Raw genomic sequence first — 26,914 nt, 5'->3', positions numbered from 1 at the left:
TTCCAATTATTAAATCTTTCATTTATTCAAATAAATAAAGAGGTAAATGGCTATGACTGATTTTCTCTTTTTAAATGAAGATGTACTGATGCCAGAATTACAGAGAAACTTCTGGGAGGGGAGGAGACAGGGCAAGTCATCTTGTGCAGAACACGTTCCACATTTACTTCTCTAGAAATGTGCCCTTCTGTATTACAACCTACCGCTTTACACAAGATCAGCTATTAGATGTAAGGTTTGTTTGCAAAAGGCTTAGAAGGAGGAGAATGGTCAAAGTCATATCGGAACACCTCTGAAACGTCTCAACAATCCAACAGTTAAAATTAATATATTACACACTGTGATCTTGATCCTACTTAAACTGACAAGAGTTACCACTAAATTAGTAAGCATTTGATCATTTAACATAAAAATATTGGTATTTTATGATCTGCAATAATCCATTTTGATTAAGTTAATCTTGCTTTTTTACACCAGCTTATTCTTAACAGTCATAACTGTTCCCAAACAGTTCTTAAGAACCATTAAGCAAATAAGATGAACGCTTCCTAGCTTTTTTTTCAAAGGAAAAAGGCCAAAAATTAACTCAACCAACTTTTTGAATAATAAGAATTGAGTCACACCACTCCAGACTGCCCTGTGACCTACTCACAGCTGCAAAATTAATGGAAAAATTAAATCAGCAATTATTCATAATTAAAATAAAAAATTCCTTTTTACAGCATGAAATACATTTTCTGTACTTTCAAGTAAGATTGTTTACACAGGATGAATTTTACACTGTACATGGTTTTTGATGTTGAAGCATGTACATACAGAGAAAAATACTGCCACAACCAATACTCTTAAATATCTGTACATTATTTACATTTTAAAATATTTTACACAGCTCCAAGCCATCAGTGTCATTTAGCTATACACATTTCACACTGGAGCGTAAAATGCTTACAGTTTTTTAACACGGAAATTTCAGCATAAATGCTGCTTTCAGTTCTTTAGTAATCCAATGGATTCAGGTGTTAACTTTGTTCCATGCCAGCCATCAGTGACAAAGCTAAAGATTCCACTGTGAAACAAACCATAAAAAAGTAGTTAATATTTGCTTTTGCAGCAGCCTGCAAGTATTTATTGCAATATTCAATTCTGTGTTTAAAAAGAAGATACCAGTTTATTTTTTAAATTGTAACACTTCGGGATTTAGGACAGTAGGACATTTTATGCATCTCTGAGAGTTTAGAGAATGTCACCACTTTAATCATCAGTTATCCACTACTTATTTCAGGTGGTAAGAACTGGTAGGAAATTAGCTCCTTCGTTTGATATACTAACTGCTGTACACAAAGAAATGAATAAACACTGGGGGGGTTATATGTAGTAAGCCATTCTCACAGACAGTTCTTGCAGACAAGCTCTTGTAGAGTGAATAGCAGTAATGTCAGATACTACCTCTTTTAGAAACGCATCAGAACATGCATCTACACCCCTGCTAACCCCATTCAGGAGGTGCTCCTCTAACTCAAACTGGCACTGATTAGCAATTTAAGCTAATATCAGGCTGCAAGTAGAAGCACACACATATCATCTTCTGCTGTTTCTGCTACGAAGGAAGCAACTTCCAACAGATGGGCAGAGCCAAGAGCTTGCTGCAGTTGCAGCTGAGGCATCGTAATATTAAAATTTTATCTGTTCAAGATGTATCACAGCTGTCATCCAACAACAACAAAAAGAATGCTCTTCTATATCCTCCAAACTAGTTTTGTTTAGAAAACTGCTTGTCACTTGCCTGGCTACATCAGCATCCCCTCATCAAGAGAACAGGCAAACTGAAGATAGCTGTCATAAAAAAGGCATGGCACGCATATGCTAAAAAAATAATGAAGTTAACTTATTAAGAAGTAAGGCTTCATGTGAATACCTCACTCAACGAGATTCTTTAAGATGTACTAACAAACATTAAAACAGATTAAAACGTAAATACCTTCCTAGTAAAGCTTGAGTGTAAGTGCAGATATGTGAAAAGCCTCATGTACTTACAGTGGGGAAAAGAGCCTCGACAGACAGCTTTGTTGAGAACAGTTACAAGAAACATGTGACAGTTTTTAAAATCAGATTCCATCTTCTCTATGGATTCCATCCTACAAAACAGTTTAACAGAGAAATGCTTAACAGACCAGCCACTATGTTATCTTCAAAATATGACCAAAACTTCACAGTAAATGACAAAAGTACTCTTTGCATAGCATTCTGGCTTAAACTTAACAATATTTCAGTTATGCCTGTGCATACCACTTCTAGAAAACAAAGGTAATTTTGACAGGAGCATCTGAGCACCATCACAATGGTGTTAATTTCCTCATCGTCTTACAAATCTCTGTAGTAACTAGGAGGAACTGTGTGGTTCCAACTGACAACTATTATTCCTACGCAGCTTTGTATTTCAAGACAGCCATTCCTTGTCCATATTGCTTCAGAGCTCCTTGGGGTAAACCTCCACTGCCAAATAAAACAGGGATACCCACACTGCTTTACTATCAGCCAACTCTTGAGTTCCACTACGGACTGTGCCAGCTAGTGCTCACCAGAGGAGGGAGAAGATGTAGTTCACAACTGTCACTCCTTTCCTTTTTCCCCTCTCCCAAGAGGGGATACAGACGGCACTACATCAGCAACGACTTTTACCTGCCACATCCAAGAGAATGTACCCGCATGCCCTGAGTTTCAGTCTTTATCAACAGCCTTCACAAATTATTTCTGACAGTTTGAATTGGAAAAGCACTTAAAAAATAGCAACTTCCTAACGCCACAGGAGAGCAAGATCCAAGTTCTAGGTTTGTGCCAAAGAGACTTTGTCCTGAAAAATATGGATGTGAGCCAGCCCACACCAGCTGGCCTCAGAGCCACATATGTTGATATGAGTTTTACACACAGCTTTGGAGACTTGCCCACTATCATTCATCCTTCAAGCAGCAGGTTACACAAGCAAAAGTATAAAGTATAAATGGGGAGAGGAGTGGCTGGAGAGCAGCCCTGCAGAAAGGGATCTGGGGGTGCCAGTCGACAGCAGGCTCAATGTGATCAGCAGTGTGCCCTGGCAGCCCAGAGGGCAAATTGCATCCTGGGGTGCATCAAACAGCATAACCAGCCGATCAGAAGAGGTGATTATCTCGCTGTATTCAGCATTGGTGCAGCCTCACCTTGAGCACTGTGTGCAGTTCTGGGCCCCACGATTTAAGAAGGATGTGAAGGTCCTTGAACGTGTCCAGAAGAGAGCAACAGAGCTGGTGAAAGGGCTGGAAGGAATGTCCTATGAGGAGCAGCTGAGGACTCTGGGTTTGTCTAGTTTGGAGAAAAGGAGGCTGAGGGACAACCTCATTGCTCTCTACAGCTTCCGGAGGAGGGGAAGTGGAGAGGGAGGTGCTGAGCTCTTCTCCTTGGGATGTCCTGTCCAGTGACAGGACGTGTGGGAATGGTTCAGAGCTGCGCCAGAGGAGGTTTAGACTGTTAAATAAATGCTTCCTAATGCCCAAAGAGGGTGATCAAACACTGGAACAGGCTTCCTAGAGAGGTGATCGATGCCCCAAGCCTGTCAGTGTTTAAGAGACATTTGGACAATGCCCTTAATAACCTGCTTTAGCTTTTGGTCAGCCCTGAATGGGTCAGGCAGTTGGACAAGATGATCGTTGGAGGTTCATTCCAACTGAGACACAGTCTATTCTATTCTAAAAAAATCAGATCTTATTTTTAAACTTGTCTAAGGGATGGCTTAGAGAAGCACAACCGATTCACAGACCAACACACTAATCATATCTCGGAAATTACAGGTGGGTTTCTAACTTCAATCATGGCACATGAGGAAGCACACAGCTTTTCTAAAAATCCCAACTACGACATGCATTCCAGGTTGTTTCTACAGAAGAGGTACTATGGGAAAGGATACACCAAAAATAACTTCAGAATTTGAGCATTTGAACTAATGGCATCAAACATTCTGTATGAAAATCTTGACTCCAAAGTCAATGGCAGAACTTCCAATGATTTCAACAGCTTCACATTTTACCACAAATTTTTTATAAAGTCTTTATAATTTGGACAGTCCAGATTAGAAAAATAAGGAGGTTCACAGATTAGAAGATTTTTTTTAAAGGAAAACAAAAATGTGTTCCCTTCTAGAACAAAGGCCAAACTAAATAATCCCACTTTTCACAAACCAATTAATGAATGTTAGCATCTAGCTGCCTACAATTTTAAATCATAGCCAGGAAACATGATCATAAACCAAACATGTGAACCTCTCATTTTACTGTTACGAACAAATATGAAGGAAAAGAAAACCCTCTTTGTTGCTATGCTCTACAATCTTTTAAAACACTTAGAAGTTGGCCACCTTTTTAATTAGAAAATACTGAACATACACTGACACAAGTGCACGAAATTTGTTAAATTTTATCTAAAAGAAATTTCACTTTTGCTAAGAAATAGCAATTAGCCTCTGGTATCTGCTGTTAAACACTAAGCAAAGTCCTGTTATTTCACATAAAAAACATCTCAAAATGATATTCTGAGCTGTGAAATTATGACCATGTAGAATTTTAGATATGTATACTTACTTCCAAGCCCCCAAACCAGCCTGCCAACGATCTGCAAACATCAGTACTAAATTTAACACTTTCATTATGGCTTCCTTCACAAAGCTCACCTAAAATAACAATTAAAACAAGAGGAATACCAGTCAGAAATTAATTGTTAAGCATAATCATTTTCATTATTAAGCTGCAGTACAAAGGTATCCCATGCCATTTAATCTGATCTGTAAAAACAATCTCCTAAGTACACTGTGATGCTTCTAAATTCAAGATGTGTTTTATATTGCTCTCTAATTCATTTCACAGCTGACTATTTTGATGAGGACTAAGCACCGGCTACAGTGCTACCCATGCACCTGCATTTCCTGCCATACTGGTATGTATAATCTTCATTACATTACCAAGCCTCACTTTGTTCAAACCCTCCCATCTCTCGGAAACAAATAAGTCACATAAAATCTAATATAAAGAATTTAATTTTATCTTCTCTCCTTGATAGAATTGAGCTGGGACTTGCAAGGGAAACTGGATCTCAGTGTTAACTCTGGAAAAGCTACCATTACCTCAAGAGTACCTATATATTACTTAGTATGTATTAACTGCAAATTAAGACAGCATAATTAGTACTAAACTATTTTCTTGTCCTGCAAAACTCAATATACCAAATATGCCAATTTTTTTACCCACCTTTTCTCTCAGTAGGCAGCGATCATGGATTGTAGATAGATATCTGTAATGAATCTTTATCAATTGGTCTAAATCTTTGGCTTCTTCTACCTGATGCTGAAACTCCAAGCCTGTACTGTGAAGAATCTTAAAGAGAAGACCACAGTTATTAAATTCCATGTTTCACACAAGTGCTTATGACTCTCTCCCAATATTATAATTTTTTTGAGAGACTAAAATTGCCTGATTCATTCACTCTTCCCTCCAAATTACCATCAATATAGCAAAAAATTCAAGCTCTTCTCATTACCGCACAATGACATTCCTCATATAAACAGGAATATTGCCATTGCACAAGGGCAAACAGACTATCCCTGGAGGAGCTGATTTGGAGTATATTAATTTTCTAAAAGGCAAAAAAAGGCAATAGTAGAGCAAACATGAATCTACGGGCATTGCCTTTATATTTGAGAAACCACGTATACACTTTGGATCTAGAGAATTTTGAGAAGGATCCATTTAACTAAAATGTCTGTAGTAACACTTATACACACATAGCTCTTAAGAGCTCTTACAGAAATCTATTTGCACATGCTTGTGCTTCAGTCACCTGGCACTGGGAGAAACAGTCAAAAAGAACTAATAATATCCAAAGGTCAATCATATGCATGTAGAACTTCTAAAGCATTTTTAGAATTAGTGATTTAAAACTGCCAAGTTAAAATTGAAACATGTTTAGCTCAAAATCATTTTGCAGAAAAGACATTAGACTAAGATTTTGCTTCTTATTTTTGTTTTTTATGTTTTAAATGAAAATTAATACTGCATCTCCAGTTACAAGTTCTTAATAGAAATGAAGCTGTGATATAAGACAAACCCTAGTCATGATGTAGTTGTGCAGGCTGTTAACAAAATGCATAAGTTTCACTCTTAAGAGGAACATGCGATGTATTTGTTGTTTTATACTTTCTGTTTGGGGTCCAAATAGAGGAAGCGCTCCTTGTTCTAATAAAATTCCTTCCTTAACCTGTGGGTTTTCTGCAGCACAGACTAGTTCTAAAAAGAAAAGGCAAGAATATTATATTGAAGTGCTTATGAAGCAAACTCTAGTTAAAGTGTTACTTAAAACCGAAATTTGTTATTTCTTATTATTCTGCACACAATACTGATGTAAGGTTTTTCTTGCAATTCAGATGTGTTATTAAAATATAGCAACAATATACTGAATAGTTTGACGGTATATGTACAATGCAATTTGATAAATGCTAGAACAGGACATGCTATTTAAGAGCTAAAGATTACTTGAAAGGATAAAAAAAATCTACATTAAAAATAAATGTGTATAATTCCTCCACAAAGGGGAAAAGACTTAAGCACATAAAGTTTCAACAACAGAAAACCATGTACTATTAGGAAGAGAATTACTTAACTGATGTACAAAACATAGATGAACCGTTCAACTTTCTAATTTATTTTTCTAGGACATGAAGTGTGTATCCACTTTATAGAGGACTGGAAGAGTATAAACATTAACCTGGTTCAGGAGACACGAAGAGATCTCTTTCTACAATCCCCAAATATTTAAATTGTAGCTTAGAGTATGTATTCCAAACCATCTAGCTTACTGTTTCAATCTCAAATAGAGTATTTTTTCATCTTGTCTTCTTGTTTGCAAGGTATTACTCAAAAACTTGGACTATACATAAAGCAAAACATTAGGGTGTGGTAGACAGACCTTCTTTCAACAGCCAGGTCTGAAGAATGAAGTAACAAGTTTCCAATATAACTAATTAGACCTGAATCAAAGAGACAAAGGGAATGCATGAATAAATAGTGTTGTCCCTGAGGCTGAAGAGAAGTGAAAAACATGCCCTGCTTAATATATCTAATTTGTGAAACTAACAGAGATCAATATTTTATAGAATGAATCAAAATTCTGACTGATTTATACTACTTACTGCAGAAAGCAGCAGACTATTTATATCCTTAGACCACAGAACAAGTTTTTAGAGTATCTTTAATTGAAGAAGTTTCTTACCATCAAATCGTAAAACATCTAGACTATACTTGGCCCACTTTATTTGCAGTAAGAGCAGAAAAACTTGATTGTAAATTTTTTGGCACTCTAAGCTTATAACTATATCCACCGGCCAAGGAACCTAAGAAGAGGAGAGGATAATCAAGACAGAAAATGTAAGTCACTTTAATACAACATTTCAAAACTGTTCTAGAATAAGAACTATAGCAATATTAACTCAATACCTTGTAACTCAATGTCAAACCATCTAAGGTGTGGACAGGGAGTTTCTTCTTGGCTGTATCAACACTTTCAAATGATATGGACAACCTACACAAGGAAATAGGTCATTTAATTGGTGATAATCTGTTTTAAATTAGTGGTTAGCTTAATTATTTTTTTTTTATTTCTTATTGCTAATTACAACTGCCTGATTTAATCTGGTAGACTTGGGTAAAAGAGACAACAACAGCTCAAAACTTCATTAAAACAGATTCTTGTAATGAGTACACAACAACTAGTATTGCGCTATGCAAGTTAAGTACATTAGTATAGATAAGTGTGAAAGACACATAACTATATTTTGCATTTTACCTTGAACTGTCCTCTGGATAGCGTTGCCCAACTGCTTCTTGAAGTTGAACATTTAAGAAAGCAACATTCTGCCAAGTTTCCTTTTCTCTAATTTTGTCAAAAATAGATGTATAGAAGTCATACATGGTATCTCCAGCTTCAAGTAAGAAAAAGTTTCTCATTGCCTGCAAATATTCTACAAGCCTAAACAGGGAACAAACATGTAACATTTCCTTAGCCTTAACCATACAAGTGAAATCAAACACAACTGTCAGAGAAACAAAAATCTTAAAAACTCTTCACTATAAGAACTCTTTATTGAACACAAACTTAATGAAGTCCACAGAAAATTCTTTGCTTAATCCTCAGACAGCCTTCACATACGTTCATATAAAAAAATAATCAAGCCGTTTTCTCCTGTAAGCTCAAACAGCCCCACTAACTTCAATGGAAATGCTCATGGTATTCGGCTATCTTATGGGCTAGGCGATTTTCAAAAATAGCTTAGAGTTTGGAAATCCTGTCCCTCTCCCTAAACAGAATTTAGGGAAGGAGATGCAACTTCAGGGAAAGGTCTGTCTAAGAAGAGACTTTAGTATGGAGCCCCAGGAAACTATTATATGGATTTTCCTTTTCGGATGAAATAGGAAGAATTGTACCGCTACAACTCTCCTAAGAGCCGTGACTATAAATACATTAAATATTTCAGATAGATTAAAAGCATGATGACTTATGACCGCCTGAAAGGTAAAAGGAATAGACCATTTTACTCTAAGTAATATAAAAATACCGCATAATATTCTTTTGTCTGATCTAATAGTATCATAACTGAATCTCATATTAAACAAATATATTCTGTCTTCCTAAAATTTGTCTTCCAGTTTCAAATGACAACACTTTTAAAAGTACTGTTTGAAACAATTTCCCTATTGAACACACACTGAAGACAAATGATAGCTTTGCTGTTGATTTAAGTTAGACCAAGTCTTCACCCAGAATTCTATCATGTTAGATCCCCCTTTCCTCCTCAAGGATTTTATTGTTGATTATCAAATTGGAGCACACAACATAAAATTCCTGCTTTTGGCATATGGCATACCACTGGTAATTAAAAAAAGTGTTAAGGAAAACCAAATCTACTTTCTTACCTATAATCCTTCTTTAAAGTATGCATTAGATTACCACAGCATTCCAAGTATTGCTTGTCTATGTGCGGATAAAGGCAAGACCTCAACGTCAGTTCAAAAGTCTGGCAGGTCACAGATTCTGAGGATCTATCCACACAAACATCCCCACCAGTAAACTTCTCATGAAAGTCACTCTGCTCCAAATATAATCTTCAAAATAAAACGAACTACTTAGGGAAGAAGGTTCACAATTCATACAATATATAAAACAAAAATGTCATACCTTCAAAGATTTTAATCAAAATGGGACCCTCTGCTCTAAAATACATGGTGCAGAAGTAATAAAAGCCGTTTCATAACTATAGTACATATCAAACCTATTAAGTGATCCTTCATACTCTTTTTGTATGACTAGGATTCTGAAAAAACAACATGAAGTTCAGACACTATACAGCTTAATAAAAAAAAAACATTATCACAGGAACTTTTAAAACTATACTGTGTATATACAGCAGTCAGATGAACTTCCCAGGAAAGAAAAAGAAAATTAAAGAAACAAAGTAAAAATCTGAACAACAACAACAAGAAGGAAAACCCAACAACAAAAAAATAACAAAAAAAAACAAACCACCACACCACCACACACACAGACAATTGGTTTGAGGCACCCTAAATATGGGGTCCCTATATGCTATCTGTAACTTTGTATCATGGGAAGAGAGTATCTGCAGTGTACATTTGGTAAGTCTAATTATTTTGTCACAGAAAGGATCAAATTATTATAGTAATTTGTAAAAAGCTACTTGCTAGCTGAATCCATTGTAAGAGGAAGCCCAGCTCATAGTAGCTATTGCCTTGATAGACTGGATGAGTCAGACACTGAATTAATCAATTTTAACAAATAGAATAGTCCCAATGAACAAGGGATGTTATAGAGTCTTATCTACTATTAATTATGATTTCTTTAAAACAAACTCCTCCTAGGACTGAAATGAAAACATGTAAATCACCAACTAATACTTTTGAAAAATATAAATAGCTATTTCTTATTTGTAATCACAAAATAAGTAAGATTTTCAGAGTTCGTCTTTCCTGCTAATTTCCAAGACATTTCTAACCTCTGTTGACTTCCCTTATTATGAAGAATGAAGAATTTTTATGCAATTAATGTGAATTTTGGAAGGCTTTTAAAATTAAATTATTTAAGCACAGCACAACTGAACCTGCGTTCTTCAAAGAATATACTTGGTGCAAATCAACGACATTGTATATAAATTTCAAGCAAATGCATTTAGAAGTTTAGATTTTACAACAGCATTCACTATTAAAACACTTATTTGCTAAAAGCCTGTTATGATAAAGACTACTCCCATTTTTGATGCTAACAGATGTGAGCTGCAGATTCTTCACTGATTTTAATTGTTTTTCTTTAACTAAGCACAAGGGTAGTGTTTACTTAGCTTCTGTCACTGATTGTTGGTGCTCCTCTTTATTCTGCACTTGCTTGTTTTCAGCAGCAGCAGCAATAAAAATTTAGTCTATCAAATGTCACCAAGCAGAACATTGCTCTCCACAACACAGCAGGAAGATCACTCATTTACCTGGCAAAATTAATAGCCAGCAGTGGGTCATGGACATCATCCAATTCCAAGTGTCTTTCTGCTATAGACTGCATCTTTATCAGGCTCTGCTTTGTGGCCTGCTGTTCTGTAATAATATCTGGAACAGACTCTTCCCCATGCCGCAGGCGAGACTGCACCGATTCCAAGAACAGTGTATACAAACTCTTTCGTTCAGCATCTAAATTGGGCAACACATTCCACGGTAAGATTTTTTCCTAAGAGAAAACATGATCTGAACTCCTCCATAGTCCACCATTTACTTCATAAGTTTTAACATACTAAATTTAGGCCACTGTTCAGGAAAATACTCAAATACATATTTAATTAAGTATTGCTAAAACAGTAGGACTAGTCCAATGCCTGAAGTTAGGCATATGTTCAAATGGATTGCTGAATGGGCGTCTGAAATATGAAATATTTCTGAGACTGTTAGAGAACTTTCTCCTTCACGTGCAAAGGCAATTAATTCTTAGCACCTGAAGCAACCCTGCAGTATTCACCAGAACAGATTATATTCTCACACCAAAGGGGGAAGAATAAGCCTGAAGAGTCTCCAAACTAATTTAACTATCTCTACTTCTAAACACCAAGAAACAGCAAAACAAAAAAATTTATTTTGTTTCAAAAAAAAAAAAAACCCCACAACAACAACACTGGTTACACTGTAGTACTGTTTTACAGTCACTCAAGATAAATACCCTAAATATCCAAATAACTTTCTTCTACTTATTGGTAAGCTTTTTTTAAAAAAAAAAGTTCCACATGCTATCTCAGAATTATTCAACCACTTAGTAATGGAAAACAACTATTCATTAAAACAAAACAGCTTTACTATTAGAACATGAGACAAACAAAAACAGCTTGTATAACAAAAAAAAAATATGGTTTGCAAGCACACCAAAATCATTAAGAAAAATTTAAAGCAATAAACCGCAAAGCGAACACTCAATCTTTGTTCACTTTGCTCTTTTCACTTATTTGCATTGGAAGAGTACGCGTTTTCAATCAGACCTGAAGTTACCAACCATGATACTGACATTCAACAGGGAGCATTATATTATTCTAAAACCATGGCAACACTACTACAAAAAATACACTCATACTGTTAGACTGCCTAAGGCATGAGAGCCCACAAACTGACATCTCACCTCTTGATGCAGCCTGCTGCGGAGAACTGTCTTTGCATTGAAGATTCTTCAACAGCTGCATGGATTTTCCAGCCATGATGATTTGCTTTAGCACAGGTTTCAGAAAAGAGACCATAGTGTGCTGCCTGCTTGAAGGGGCCTGATCACTGCCAGAACTGGCACTGGCATTATCACTCATCTTCTCTTCATTCTCTGTCTTCTCTGACACACTATATAATGTGTAGGTGGCATACCAAAAATCTCTGTGATTAACCGGAACATTTTTGTTTCTGCGAAGAAATAAAAAGCAGTTGAGTACTTCCCTTTCAAAAGGTGAAACTTCCTTACTAGAAGATTCATATCGTCTTTGCTCTATGCTTTGCCTTTCTTTTAGAATCGTCAAGAAGCACTTTCAGAACTACATAAAATATGCCCATCCGTATCATAAACTATCTAGACCCCTTGGAAAGAATGATAGCTTTAGTAGGATAAAGAATCAGCTCACAGGAGACAAAAACAATTGTATAACCAAATAAACCCCCAAAACAAGGCAAAAAGAGTACTTATAATTCAACTGGTCCAGAAGTTAACTATTCACAGTGCCATTCATCCTTAATAACCAAATGATTAGTGATTGACTTGCAGATTTATTTAATACCCACAATGAAGCAAGTACTACTACAAAAGCTGAAAAATTCTAGAGTAGGTGAAACTTAGTTCTTAGCTCACTTTGCTTTTTTGTGCTGTTTACATCAGATACACAGCTTGGTTTTTGAAGTCGGATGGAAAACAACCTATATTAGATAATTAAAATGAAGTTCAAATGTAGGTCGAAATCACCCCTGTTGGTAGCACTGAAAAAACAACTACAGAACCACAGAAAGAAAAGTCAAGCAGGACACAATAAGGATGTTGGAGATCTCAGCTAATAAGGATTTACTACAATAGTACTAAAGCTGTTCTCTTCATGCTCACCTTCAGCCACCTCAACAAACAGAGGTTCAGTTAGTTATGGCAGATAGAGGGGACACTGAGCTGTAATTATGAGCCAAAATTCTAAGTTCACTATTCACTTCAAGCTGTCAAAAAAGTGACCAGTAAAATGTAACATGCAAACAGAAGATAAATTAACAGCTCATATAATGTTTAGGATGTGTGCATGTAATTCAAGACACTATGTTAACTTGTACTACAGGTCAGAAGCAATGAGTATTTCAATTGTAAATAGCATTTGATTTATAACAACTATAGATTAGTAAAAGAATAAAGAAGTAAATTTTGTAATTTTTGCAAACTTCTTGATTTTGAAAAATGGTTAATTGCTTTTAATAAAAAGTCAACATACTCAGCGTCATACTGCTGACAATTTATTATAGGTGTGAAAATTAAAACAATTTATTTCTGTTCCAGAACAACACCTGGTAGGACTCGGTATCTAGTACAATTACCCTAATGGGGAGTCTCAGTCAAGTCATAAAAGCATGATTAAGAAATTAATTCTACTTAAGTAAAAAAAACGTGAAAACCTACTTTTATTGTCACCCTTTACCTCCTAGGTTCTACAGCAGGTTTTGTACTCATACTTGCACAGGATTATGTGTGTCCAGTATCAGCATCCCTACCTCTGAATGATAAATTCCTTTGCAGGATCAAACAAATTACCATGGACTATCCACTCATCCACTGTCTGTAAATACGGCCTCACAGTTTCAACCCAGAGAGAGAACAGAAGGGACACCTGAATTTAAAGAAAGAAAAAACAAAAGTGACTGAATGTTTTTTATGTAAGTATTAGAAGCAATATGGAAAAGCCTAACCTCTTAATTGTGCGATTATAATTTATAAGATATATATAACTATACTTAGGGATTTTTAAAGATGACATGTTCAACTAAAAATCACAGCTCTAGTACTTTTCATGGAAGCACTCATTGTGCATGCTTCCCCATGTTACTTTTTGTCATCGCAATTAGACCCAAACAGTAGTTTCCTTTTTTTTCCCACGCTAATATCTCTTAAGCAGTAAGTGATAGCCATAAAACATTCTGTGGTTTTATAATGTAGAAGACAGGAAAACAAAAAGATATTTACTATATTTTCACTAGTATAATCAACAAGTTACTGTAAAAACCCAAACCCCTATATTTCAGCATTAACTGAAATATGCAGCTGTAGAAATAGAAGGAGGGAAAGCTATTCCAAAGCTCCCTCTTTCATAACAGCTTCCTGGCCTCTAATTCCCCACAGTTCCTCCCCTCAGCCCTAAAAACACAGTGCTGCTGATCTCCTCATAAATCTGATTTTGTCCGGGTTGAGTGAACTCACATCAGAAAACAGTAATGCATTATCGCTATCAAATTTGTCCTCAATCCTCAGTAGCTGAAGGCTACTGTTCTCCCTCATCATAAAGAAATTTAAGTTACTAAATATTTTAGTGTGTCGTTCTATTAAAGAAGGAATGACTTCCCTTACCGTTTGCTCAGATGCTTCTCCAACACTGTCATATTCAAGAATAGCTTTGTAGAGAGTATTAAGGAGATGAGATGCTCGTACAACATTTCTAGTGTCAGGTGGCACTTCCGCTATTCCTGTGCTGAAAACTTTGTGAAGTACCTTCAGCTGTGCCAGTCGGGGAGACAACTTATCTATTACTATTGAAAGTGTGACTGTTTTATCTGGAAAAAAAAAGCAAATATGTATAAAGGGAACATCCAACAGAAAATCAAATTTTGTCAATGTTATTAATGAGGTTTTAAAATGCAGCATGGCATCTTTCACAGTTTCAAAATGTGTCTGCGTAATGTTTCATGTTTTCCTCTTATAAAAATTTCCTTGTGTGTCCCCCTCTTGTAAAATTTCCCTTGCACTTTACCTTTGTTGATTATGCATTTTTCAATTTCAGTAAGTTCTTCTTTAAAGCTAATGAAATATTTATATAAGGCCCACATAAAAGCTTGATAGGTTCTGAATGGGGCTTCAGTAGTTTTCTTTGGAGTGGAAACTGTTCCATGTGTTATGTTTTCTGGGCCGTGTCCCATCACTTCATCAATAAACTTCTGTAGTCTAAACACAACTTGACCATATGCCGCTATCTGCTCCAATACAGATCTCAGGCAATTCTAGAAAAAAAAAAAATACGTTTTAGAATCATCTAATAAAAAATGTGTATTTTATAAAGCCTAAAAATTAAATAAGAAGATATTTCTATGAATTAAAATATAATAAAATTATGCCATCGCTATCACTTCATCATATTCTCATATATGGGAACAGCCTATACAGTTTTATTATGTCAGATGTGTTTTGACTAAATTAAGAACAATTGTGGAAATGGGGAAAATCAGAAACAACTTACATGGGTTAAATGAGTTACAATAATATCATTCCGCACAGCTACTTTTCCGTCATTCAGCTGAAATATAAAAAGCTTTTTCACTCCTGAAAGTAGCCTTGAAAAGAAACAGAGAGAGTAGTCATTTTCCCCCTTTAATGGACTCGTAATTACATAATTAATAAAAGAACTAGCTCTCCCTTGCCTAAACGTTTCTTTTCTTCAAATAAAAGGGGACCACAGATCAATTACAATGCGTGTGTGTGTGTGTGTGTGTGTAAGTTGTTCCTAGAACAAGAACAATAAAACACTGGCATCAAGTAAAAGTTGATCGCATCTCCTAAAGTTCCTTTCCAGTTGTGATGATTTCTGGCTATAGGATGATTCAAACCTACTTTCTATAATTGGACACAGTATTAAAAATCCATGGGGGCAGCATACGAACAAGTTGGTTCTTGTTAACAGTTAGACTTGAAGAATCAATACATACAAGAAAGAGTAAGCTACTTTCTTCTTTGTGAATCTGAATGGTTAACAAACATAAACAGCATCTTTATTGTCAGCAATGGTGCAAGCCAGAAGCTCAGTAATAATTCTTTCTTCAGACACAACTTCAAAGATAAATTTATTTCCTTGAAAGAAATACTAAACGTTAAGATGCAAGCTTTTTGATGTTGCTTTTACCAGAGAGTTTCCCGTATAACCTGAGTTTCAGTGACGAGTGTTCTCTCTTCTGGCACATACAAAGGATCACTGGTGTACAAGTGGTGGTCCCTTAGAAAAAAGGAAATGAAAACAATTTAATGGCTGAAATAACAGCTGAATCACCTGAAAGTAAGAATGAAGCAATGATCCTTAGGCTCAGTTTTGTTCTGTTTATATCTGAGTAGATTCAATGCTCATGGGGGTGTTTTAAGTATATAAACAAAAGCAGAGTTTGTTTTCATATTGTTAAGCAAAATACTACGGAAAGCATTCAAATATCATCCAGTCATACATAGCAAGACAAGCAATTAAGTAGCAAATACCTGAAGTACTGAATCTGGGTTGGTTTGTGTTGGGTTTTTGTGGGTTTTTTTGTTTTGTTTTGTTTTTGTTTGTTTTTTTGTTTTGTTTTGTTTTTTTTAATTCTTTATCCTTGATTATTTTATGTTTTCACAGTCAATGCTGTGAAAATTTATAGTGACCTTCTGTTAAAAATACTAAGCTAAAAAGTAAACTATCCATTTCCCTAACCCGTATAAGACAATTCACACTTTAGCCCAAAAGTTTAAGAAATTGAAACTTTCACAGCCACCTAAGAACTTTCCCTTATGATCTTGTGTTATACAACTCTTTGTAAACCTTCCACAGTATTTTCTGTATTTTAGTGAAGTACAGAACAATTATTCACATTTTTAGTATTTTGACTCGCTATCAACATTGCAACAGAAACAGCGTTGTTTTATTTGTTACTGATTTCTTAATATTCACTGTAAATTTTGGTTCATAACTGGCTAGATAACCAACTGACACTAAAATAAATTCAACTTCTTGATTAAGAAATTCATTACATCAAGGAACCAAAGACAAATCTAATGATCTGTATTACTGCAGTACTGATACATCAGAATTTAGGACAGAGAGAAGAATCAGGCTTTTACTTTTTTTTTATTGAACTTCCTTTTCATATTCTTTCCAAAACCACAGCGAATCACGATGATGTACTGCTTTATGTTCCTTCCCCAAAATCTCTGTTTAAGACTAACTTCATAGGGGAGAGAGCAAAACCAAATAAAAAGTTAAGCTTTAGGGAACTCCTCATTTCCAGGACCACTTACAACAGATCTATATTAGTTCCTCGAAGACCTTTGTAAGTGTCAACCCAAACAAAATTCAACAATAAGACTTGCTTCTTTGAAAAATGAAAACCCTCTCTCTGATTTGACAAACATAATAAAAACTAAAGAAAAGGATCTATTAATAGAAAAAACAGCTCTTTTGTTCATCTTATTAATTCATACCCTTTTAATTCTGCTTTTAACTAAATAAGTAATAACTACACTATCGTTATGCTTAATAAAGTAATTTTTTAGCATTATATGCCAGTAAGGGATATTTAAGTGATACTGTTTTCTTACCAGACTGCAGCTAGGTTGGAATGCAAGTGCAAACTATGTGAAAAGCGAGGAGCTCTTCCTGTCCAGTACTGAGGAACTACATGCTGCTCCAGCCAGCTGCGGGCATCAGGTTCACCAACTGTGGAAACACGTGACAGTCTGTGAAGCTATTTTATTTATTCAGGAAAGCTTACAAAACACAGGAAAAAAATATTAATAAGCCTATCCGTGCACCTGCAGAATCACAGACCTTTTCAAATAAGTTACAATTTACAACTATTCACACTTTACTGCACTCACTTATATGATACCATCATGCACAAATTAATTTACACAGAAATGCCTCATCTCCTAAAAGTTGCAAAAGTCCTAAAAAATAAACTCGGAGATTTATGTAGTTTCCAATTCTTCCTCAGAAAATGTGCTTCTGTCTCAGGCAATTCCCAAATGATATATACAAAACCAAGCTGACTTAAAAGAAAAAACTTCGAAATATCACCAAATTTGTCACTATGTTCCTTTTTACTATGCATTCAGTACACTACCTAAACATATTTTTTTTCTTTGATGTGATTATCAAGAAAACTTTACCTAATCCCAGTTAGATAGCTACCGCTTATACAACGTATGAATATTATGCAGTCGTCTTATGCGAAGTATCCTGTATCCTACAACAGTTTATGCAAAAGTCTCTCTCTTCAGGGAGATACAGCTAATACGCCCTGAAGCTATTCAAGAGTAAGCTACTAGTGTTTTAATTACATTAAACTATTTTTTTCCAAAAATGCTTCATACCCAGAACTGAGTAAACCTGTATCCATTGTTAACCAAATTTTGTTTCAGCATTCTGATACTTAATAATAAAAATTTACACTATATCCACATAACCACATGCTACATTTACTGTATAAGTTTCCTTTTTTATATTGAAATATCCATGTATATTTCTACAGAAATAAACAGAATTCTTCTCCATTAGCAACAACAGAAATCAGATCAAACCTTCCATATTGCTTCTTTACTGTTAAAAATAAAGCAAGCAGTAGTGAACAATAAGGTGCACCTTAAAACTACAATTATAGGTCTAAAACATAATACCTCACTAAAGAATAATAAACAAAACTGCATTAGCTTGCTAAATTTGGGTATGTATGACTATATCAGAAGAATTATAGTTTATTCCAACCTTTCCAGGAAACATTAGGTACTGTTTTCTTATTTGGATCTTGGTCTTCTAAAGGTGTTCTGTCTACTTGAATACCCGAGTCCTCCCTGCTCAAAGGCTGAGTGTCTTCCTCCTCTTCACTTTCTCCAGACCAATCCTATTAAGTGCAACAAAACCCAGTACACTTCAGTACAACATAGCAGACTTCCTGTTCAAGCCAATCATAAACTATTCTCTTCTTTCTTCCACTATAAAAGTAAATTCAGGACACTAAGACTAACATAATTGTCTACCAGAGACTGGTTTAAGTTATACATAACATTAATACCAGACACATGAGAGAACTGGAAGAGATCACAGAACTACAGCAAGCAGGGTCAGCAGAAGGAGCTAGTTTAGTTGCAGCACTACGTCAAAACATGGCGAAGAACCAAAGCATTTGTACTACTGTTGCTCTGCTTGGGTCTGTGTGTATTTCATGGTATTAAATAAGAAGCAGTGCACTAGGGAATCCTGTAAAAACCAACATGCAGAGCATCCAAACCAGGACAACTCAACCAGGTCTCTCACATACTTGAAAACGGTTTATATAGTTTGGGTTTTCTACCTTAAGAAATTACTTACTGGTGTATCTATGCCTGGGCCAAAGTAAATTTCTTCTCCTTCCATCAAATACTTTCCCCAATCAAATTCTTCTTCCTTTTCTAAGAGAAGCAAAAATATAACAATAGTAAGTATCACATAACTCTGACTTTCTCTTCCTCTAAAAACATTTCCAAAGCTAAAATTACCTTGTTACTCTAAATCTAAAACAAAAAGCATTGCCTTCCACTTAAGGTTACACCACTGTTCCTTTAACAAGGTTATATACTTCCAACATGACATGTAAATTGTGACATATCAGCCATGTATATTCCTGATTTATTAATTAATTCTCAATTTCGTTGCTTATACATTCAAAATATGCAACCTAATGTGCCATCAGCACATCTGTATCATGTTACACTACCCTACGCTTCAATCCTGGAAAAACATGCAAGAATGCAACATATCACTGATGGTGACTAGTCCCATTGAGCTCGGTGGAGACATTCTAAACGTATAATTTACATATGCACAAGGATCCCGGACTGTAAACAACATAAAGCAAGAACTGTCTTACTCTCCGAAAAAGACACCACATATCCATGATGTGATGTGTAATACTTTAAAAATAACAATCACACTTACAATATATTATATCTTAAACATGAAGCTTACTCAACTGTAATTAGTGTTGTTTGAGATAACCTCTTCATATTCACATTCCTGGAATGGGCTGAAAGTGCATTCAAAACACCGCCGAGGGAATGTGCAGAGATCATTCAAAAAGGAATCTTAAGATGCAAGATTTTCTTTAGGTTAGTCTGAAATATTCTTCTTTCAGTCTATGATACAACACTGTAAACAAATGGGGGATGGTATCCACTCAAACTTAAGCACAAGCCTCATTTTTAGGCACTGAGTGAAACAGTCCTACTTTAGAAAGTAGGCAGCTGGGATCTCCCTCTGGAAACCTTCAAAGGTATCTCCTTTTCCTTGACTACATAGGGAACATAGGAATTTACATCACCAAAGCTGTTTCAGAAGACCTCCTATTGAGGTGCAAAACAGACTGAGCATAGAAACCCCGTTGTCTGTCTTTGAGCATGTAAGTACTGCTGAACTGGTGGTGAACATCAGTAAGCGATAGCGGTAAAAGTCAAAAACAGCTCTCAAGGTACTCTGGTGGCTGGAAAATTTAATTAGGTGATGTAACGTAAATGGGGGTAGGAAAGATTTTCAGGCTATTTTAAATGTATAAATCATAAAAAGACAATCAATAAAGCACCTTGAAGTGAAAGAGGTAATAATATGGAGAGGAAAAATGTCCTTCTTATCAGATTGTATTAACAGATTGTATCTTTTATTAGCACTGTAAACATCTTGCAAACTTACCTACTTCTTTGACTCTTGGTTTTTCCACATAGGTGGTGTTGGATGGAGAATCAGACAAACACAACAGAAGAGACAGTATGGAATAGTGTGTATCTGTCTTTAAAACACATTAAAAAAAGGCAAGTCAGTAAATGCTCTAAAAGATTTTGGTTAGGAACAAACTCAGCCTATTATCTGCAGGAATGCTCTCCATTAGTTCCCATTCTCCAGTACTGAATTACAGAAATAACATCTGCAACGAGATATTGAATGTTATCCGTTCTCTTTTGGCTACTAATGAGCCAACCAATATACAAATACTTCAAAAGTAGCCACAGCATAAGCTGCCTCCTTTTGAGCTGATAATCAGAGAATATGGAAAAGAGGTAAGAGGAACTCTGAAGTACTGTGAAGGTAAGAAGTCACCAGAGGACAAGGTATAACGGACAGTGACACTAACATGGATGAAGAAGGAGGACACAGGTAACAGGCCTGCAGGAAACCCAGTCTTAGGTTCCCTTATTCTGATGGCTGACTTATGGCTGATTATTTCAAAGAGGCTAAAATGAAGTTAGCTAGAACACTTCACTAAAATAGCTACATTTTAATATCATATTCACATTATCTTCCCTCATCTGAAAACCTATACAAAGCACTAAGGATGCATCTTTAGCTCCAATACTGCACTATGTGCCAACACTGGTACGCCACAGAGATTCGTGTTATGGTCTATTCCCTAATATCTGCTCACAGAACAAGCATTTCTTACTAAAGAAAGATTTTTTTTGGCCTGATTCTAACTTTCCAAAGTTCTTCAGCAGATCATTTCATACCCAGATACATGGAGATTCTGCTATCTACAGCCTATATGTTTTGACACATACATACAGATATACACACTTACAAAGATCTTTGGAAATGAGATCCACTTGTACTTAAAAAAACAAAATCTCAAATTTCTGATAAAGCAGCATCACACTCACCTAGTATATATGGAATATAATATGTTCCTACTGAATATTACCAACTCTACAAGAGTTTGTCAAAGAACACCGTAGGTCATTGACAGAATCACACGTGCAAGTTGGTGTTTCATTTACCAATCATAAAACAGATAAATACTCAGTCTTCCCAGTTATGTGCCACTGCTAAAAACTAAATGCAGTTTAACTTCCCAAATATGAGATACTATCTATCTCCAGCTATACTCCAGTTGCATTTTCAAAAGAAAAAAAAAAGGCTCTTTCAAGTATTACGTGCTTGCTTGGGCTTTTGTTTCGGTTTGTTTGGTTTTAATTTTATTTGACTCTCAAAACAAGCACAACTAAAGGTATTTTTTCAAAAATCTGCGGAGTACAATATAATAACTGAAGACATGTGTGAACTACTGAGTGTTCCGGGGTTTTCACCACAAATTAAGAGGAAACCTAAAACAGTGCAAAGAAAGGTAATTGTCAGTTCAATGAGAAATAAAATCAGACTACAACTCAGAACACACAGATCTATTAAAGAATATCATTATATGGAGCACCACCTCTTGAACCACAAGCTTAAACTTCCCAATAGCAGGAACTTTCAGTTCTCAAAGATCAAATTCATTATTAAACTACCACACTGGCAAGTGTCTTAAGTGAGACAACTTTTGCCATATCCCTTCAGTCCATACCCTAACTGATTTGATACAAAGGGTATCAAAGTCTCAATAAGGAAGCTACAGGGCAGGAGCACTCCATTGGACATACTAAAATCAAAATGTCCAGATGAATTACTTAAGGTAGAAACATTGGGCAAAAGTAAGAACTGCTCGATTAGCTGTTGTTTTAAAACAGACAGGAATCTAGATACATCTAGATTCTAGCTACAACATTTGTACAATGTTGACCATAAAACACCTGCTCTGCAATGAGAGATGTCTTCTAAGTTATGAAACTGCGCGTGCTGAAACCCTGACAAGACAAAAAACACATTTCTAAAATAAATGGGGAAACTACAGAATACAACCCTGAAAATCCATGACCTCAACAGCAACTGCAAACCCCACTGCAAGTCACCTGAAATTTCCAACACATTACAACTGAAGTCCCCACCCTCAGTGTAAATGCAAGAGAGCTGGAAAAAAAGAACAAGGAAATTGCAACATACATACCTTTGTTTCTTCTATACTTGGGAGTGGTGAGTTCAGAAATTTTTCTGTTAGTCTTTTCCAGCTTGCAGCTTTTCCAAGGTCAGAATGAACTATCAGTTTTTCATGTATTCTAGTAACAAAAATAGCATCAAAAATGCTTCAAAAAAAGTTAACTAATCCATTATTAATCCATAAGCATAAAACTTACCCTTCTATTGTCCTCTCTACTTTGTGACTGTTCACATCAAGAAAACGGTGAAATCTGTGTAAGAAATCTGTATTAGAGTATGTTTAAAAAGGAAGCTTAAGTGAGGAAGAAAATAAAGCTGATTTACATATATGACGACAACGTTACTAGTTTAATAAAGCATGCTTAATTCAGCAACAGCATTAAACATCAACAAAATTTAACCTCAGTGCCTCTTAGCTCAAGAAGGATTAACTACAATTGACCTTAAAGATGGAAAAATGGAATGCAGGTTACATTTAACCAGCACTTTAAGCTGAATGGAAAATTACTACTGTATCAGCAAACTAAGCAATTAAAGTACGCTGTCAGTTAAGTCAAGTGGAGCGAGGAGATCAAGAACTGCATTGTCAAAGGCATCTGTGTCGAATGCACAAAAATTATCTGGGACTCTCATCACAAGCATAGGCAAAACAAACACGCACATGGGGAGGCCTCTAAAACCAAATGAAGCTCCTTTATAACTAGTAAAGGAGAGTGCCTAAAAGAAAAAAGAGCTTAATCAAAATCACAGAATCATCTAGGTTGGAAGAGACCTCTGGGATCATCGAGTCCAACCTTTGACCCAACACCACTGTGTCAACTAGACCATGGCACTAAGTGCCACATCCAGTCTTTTCTTAAACACCTCCAGGGATGGTGACTCCACCACCTCCCTGGGTAGCCCATCCCAATGCCTAATAACCCTTTCTGTGAAGAAATTTTTCCTAATGTCTAACCTAAATAAAGACAGATATACCACCAAAGGTAGCATGTACAGTGACAAAATAAGAACTCATGAAAGGTAAGATGAACTTTGCAGAAGAAATTAGAATATGAGTAAGGTTCTTCAGTTACATAGAGAGAAAAACCAAGGAATGGGATGTGACAGCAGTGAGCACAAGGTCAAAATACTCATATATGTAGGCCCTCAAAGCCAACCTAATATTTTGCCTCAGCTTCCAGCAACAACTGTACAGAACACAGGGGTAAAACTCTCATGACCACACACAGAAATGAAAACTACTGGATTCGCATCAGGAGCAAAAGTTAAGCTAAATAGCCTGAATTTGGAAAGACCATCTCAAATCACCTCAATGTCAAAGTAATGAACTAGAAAATGAAACTGTAAGGCAAGTAGCAAGGATTTTTAATAAGTATCACTGGAGGATGAAGACATGCCCATATTGAAGAAAAAATTGTTAACTACAGACCCATTAGTCTTATTTCAGCTGTGTGTAAGGCTTTGGAATAAAAGCACGATAAAGTAGGTAGCTGACATTTAGGTTAAGAAAATATAGCTTATCCCACCTATTAGAGCACATTAGCTTACATAGGAAATCATTAGTTCAAATGGAAAATGGTGGTAACTACAAGAACTGGAAGATCTAGAAAAATAGACTGTAAAGGCAACAGTAATAAAAACAAACCAAGAAACTGCACTGAAAAGAAAAATTAAGCCGAAGGGAAGTTATTAGTGAAATTCCTTTAGTCTACTATTACTTAAAGCTTTAATTAATGACCCTAATACACACATGCAAAAAAAGTATCAATTTTTTTAGGCAAGCTGAGAACATCATGAATAGAAGAGGACTACTGTGCTGCACGGAAAGAAACGGAAGAATCTGAGAACTACAGCATAGAAACATCATCAAATCTAACAACAGAAACCACAAGTTTCACAAACTTGAAACTAAAGAGGGTTCCTACTACAACCTAAGGTCTCATGGTTTGGAAATACGATATTAGTCAATCTCAGGCTGAAGTTCCACGCACTTTTCTTAGACAACAACTCTGGCATAAAAACCTTCCTCTTCCCAACCCTCCCTGTCAAAACAGTTTGTTGCCAACTCTGCATCACCCCCTCTGTTTTCCCGCCACATTGTTTTTAAAAAAAAACCCAACCCAACAATTCCTCAGTCTAAAAGCGCATACAGCTACACAAGCAACTGGGTCACCGAAACAGACGGACAGATGTCACAAGAGATGGAAGACATTTACCTGGCTCAAGAAACCCTGCCTCCGTTACCAACCTGCAGACTCAGAATCACGACTGTTACAAGCAACTATTTTGATGCAGCTACAAAACCAATAAACGCAATCCTATGATGCATTACACAAAATATTTCTGGTAAATATATAGAACACAGGGAGACAGCAGTTACAAATATCATATTCCCACATTCCCAGTGAATACATCTGGCCTCATTAAAATTCAACAAAGAGATGAACTTGACAAAACACGGGCTACTGGTCATATCCAGCTCTCCCACACCTCAGACTCACCTTTGTTGTTGACCAATGGCTACTTGGTTATTAAATTAGTCTTATTTGAGCCCATTAGTAGTTAGGTGATTTGATGCAATGCAGTTATGCTATTGCTTACCCCAAAAAGTGGATTTAAACAGTATAAAAAGATGTAAGTAGCATTGATTTTAAATTGATTAGGTACTTGCTGCATGAAGTGAAGCAAGTACATGACTCCAAAGAGGCAGCAGTTAGCAATAGTATGGGTAACCGGAAATAGATCATGTAAAAATTGGTAGCAGACACTGAAATGTTAACTGTGACAACTGAAAAAGAGCAGTATGTAAAACTTTAGTACGGGCATTTTAGCTGGCAGTGTAATAGAATTAAAGGGATATGGATAACATACATTACAGGTTAATAAAGACCACTTTATGACAAGCTCAAATAACATCCATCACATTGTCTTCTGCAGACTGATAACCTTTCATATAAGCAGGACAGTATTCTTGGCCAGAAGCTTTATCTTGATTTCCTGGAGTTCCGTTTACTTGCTCTTTACATATAATGATTATTTCTTCACTTTCCCCCAACAAAATTTTGGATGGCTACATGAAGATGTTGAAAGGTACCTTTTCACAGATCAGGAGGAAAGCCCTAAAAGACCGAGATTTAAAAGTGGTGGAGTAATAGCCACTGGCCCTCTGACGGGGACTCACAAACGGCCCCCAGTGCTAGCCCAGACGCCGTGCACGGAGCGTACGGCGGGACACGGCCCTGTACCACAGCCCAGCAGCCACAAGGCACCCTCCTTGTTTCCAGACGAGCAGGAGGCAGCGGCTGCCAGGCGGCTCCCACCGCACCGCATCCCTCCGCACAGAGGAGGGGGCCCGGCCCAGCGCCGGGGGCTCCTTCCCTCGACAGCGCCGGTGGGCCCCGGTGGGACCGGGGCGAAGGGGCCCGCTCGCTCGTCCCCAGCCCCGGCGCTGACGGGCACCGCGGGGCCCTGGCAGCCGCGGAGCTTCTCCCCGGGGCGGGGGTGGCCGGCGCTGACCTGAAGTTGGACCAAGCGAAATTCAGCGCCGTCTGGAACCGGCCGCCGCCCAGCTCCTCCTCAGCCAGGCCGGTCACGCTGCGCACCAGGGCGCGGACGGCCCGCTCCTGCTCCTGCTCGAACCGGCTGCGGCGGCCGGGCGAGGCGAGCGGCGCCGCCATGGCCGCGGGGGGGAGGCGGGGAGAAGGGAGCGACACCTCCGGGTTGTCAGCACTTCTCGCGAGACTTCCCTGCGCCTTCTCGCGAGAGTCAGCCTCCCCCCCCACCCAGGGGTTTCGAGGGGCAGGAGGCGGGGTTGACGCGTGCGCATGCGCGGGGCGGGGGCGGGCACGGGCGCCGGTCGTATCTCAGTTCGGTGGCGGGAGACGGTGGCGAGCCCGGGTGGTGGCCTGCGTGGCCCGCGGCGGCACTGGCCCTCCAGCCCTGCCTCTGCAGCATCCTCCTGTCACGGAACTGTCACTTGTCTTCGGAAACACCCGCATAAAGGCTCAACATGAGCCGGTAACGTGCGCTCGCAGCCCAGAAGGCCAACCGTATGCAACCAGGCTGCATCAAAAGCAGCGTGGCCAGCAGGTCGAGGGAAGCGATTCTGCCCCTCTACTCCGCTCTTGTGAGACCCCACCTGCAGTACTGAGTCCAGCTCTGGGGCCCCCAGCATAAGAAGGACATGGAGCTGTTGGAGCGAGTCCAGAGGAGGGCCACGAAGATGATCAGACGGCTGGAGCACCTCTCCTATGAAGACAGGCTGAGAGAGTTGGGGTTGTTCAGCCTGGAGAAGAGAAGGCTCTGGGGAGACCTTCTAGCAGCCTTCCAGTACCTGAAGGGGGCCTACAGGAAAACTGGAGAGGGACTTTTTACAAGGGCAAGTAGTGAAAGGATGAGACGTAACGGTTTTAAACTGAAAGAGGGTAGATTTAGATTAGATATTAGGAAGAAATTCTTTCCTGGAGGGTGGTGAGACACTGGAACAGGTTGCCCAGAGAAGCTGTGGATGCC

The 26,914-nt window shown here is 37.4% G+C and overlaps 1 protein-coding gene across 3 annotated transcripts; it reads right to left on the bottom strand.

Annotated features, from left to right (window-relative positions):
- On the bottom strand, positions 1-26,079 carry TUBGCP5 (tubulin gamma complex component 5). 3 transcript variants are annotated; one of them, XM_068425387.1, is made up of 24 exons: positions 25,919-26,079; positions 22,600-22,653; positions 22,413-22,521; positions 20,288-20,384; positions 19,576-19,686; positions 18,935-19,014; positions 18,332-18,467; positions 17,167-17,284; positions 15,731-15,820; positions 15,071-15,164; positions 14,588-14,834; positions 14,188-14,390; positions 13,338-13,453; positions 11,737-12,005; positions 10,568-10,766; positions 8,988-9,176; positions 7,861-8,043; positions 7,512-7,596; positions 7,288-7,408; positions 6,127-6,305; positions 5,271-5,396; positions 4,608-4,696; positions 2,035-2,135; positions 1-1,066 (listed from the first exon to the last, which is right to left on the bottom strand). In XM_068425387.1, the coding sequence occupies exons 1-24, from the start codon at positions 26,077-26,079 to the stop codon at positions 1,020-1,022; spliced, it is 3,204 nt and encodes a 1,067-aa protein (XP_068281488.1). In that variant the 3' UTR covers positions 1-1,019. The 3 variants fall into 3 exon arrangements, with proteins under 3 accessions (XP_068281488.1, XP_068281489.1, XP_068281490.1); XM_068425388.1 differs by lacking the exon at positions 19,576-19,686; XM_068425389.1 differs by lacking the exons at positions 1-1,066; positions 19,576-19,686; positions 22,413-22,521 and adding exons at positions 1,790-1,863; positions 25,349-25,521 and having other exon boundaries at positions 25,919-25,993.
- Positions 26,080-26,914: the final 835 nt, after the last annotated feature.

The sequence above is a fragment of the Nyctibius grandis genome, chromosome 2 (genome assembly GCF_013368605.1).
Source record: "Nyctibius grandis isolate bNycGra1 chromosome 2, bNycGra1.pri, whole genome shotgun sequence".
NCBI classification, from domain to species: domain Eukaryota; kingdom Metazoa; phylum Chordata; class Aves; order Nyctibiiformes; family Nyctibiidae; genus Nyctibius; species Nyctibius grandis.
This window is presented reverse-complemented; position numbering and strand designations above follow the sequence as displayed.

Excerpts from the sequence above, each read along its gene's own strand:
- TUBGCP5 (XM_068425387.1), bottom strand. The coding sequence starts at position 26,079 with ATGGCGGCGCCGCTCGCCTCGCCCGGCCGCCGCAGCCGGTTCGAGCAG. Across the intron at positions 10,767-11,736 it reads GCAGCAGGCTGCATCAAGAG|ATGCTGAACGAAAGAGTTTG; the intron begins GTGAGATGTCAG and ends TGCCCAATTTAG. Across the intron at positions 8,044-8,987 it reads ACTTTAAAGAAGGATTATAG|GCTTGTAGAATATTTGCAGG; the intron begins GTAAGAAAGTAG and ends TTCCCTGTTTAG.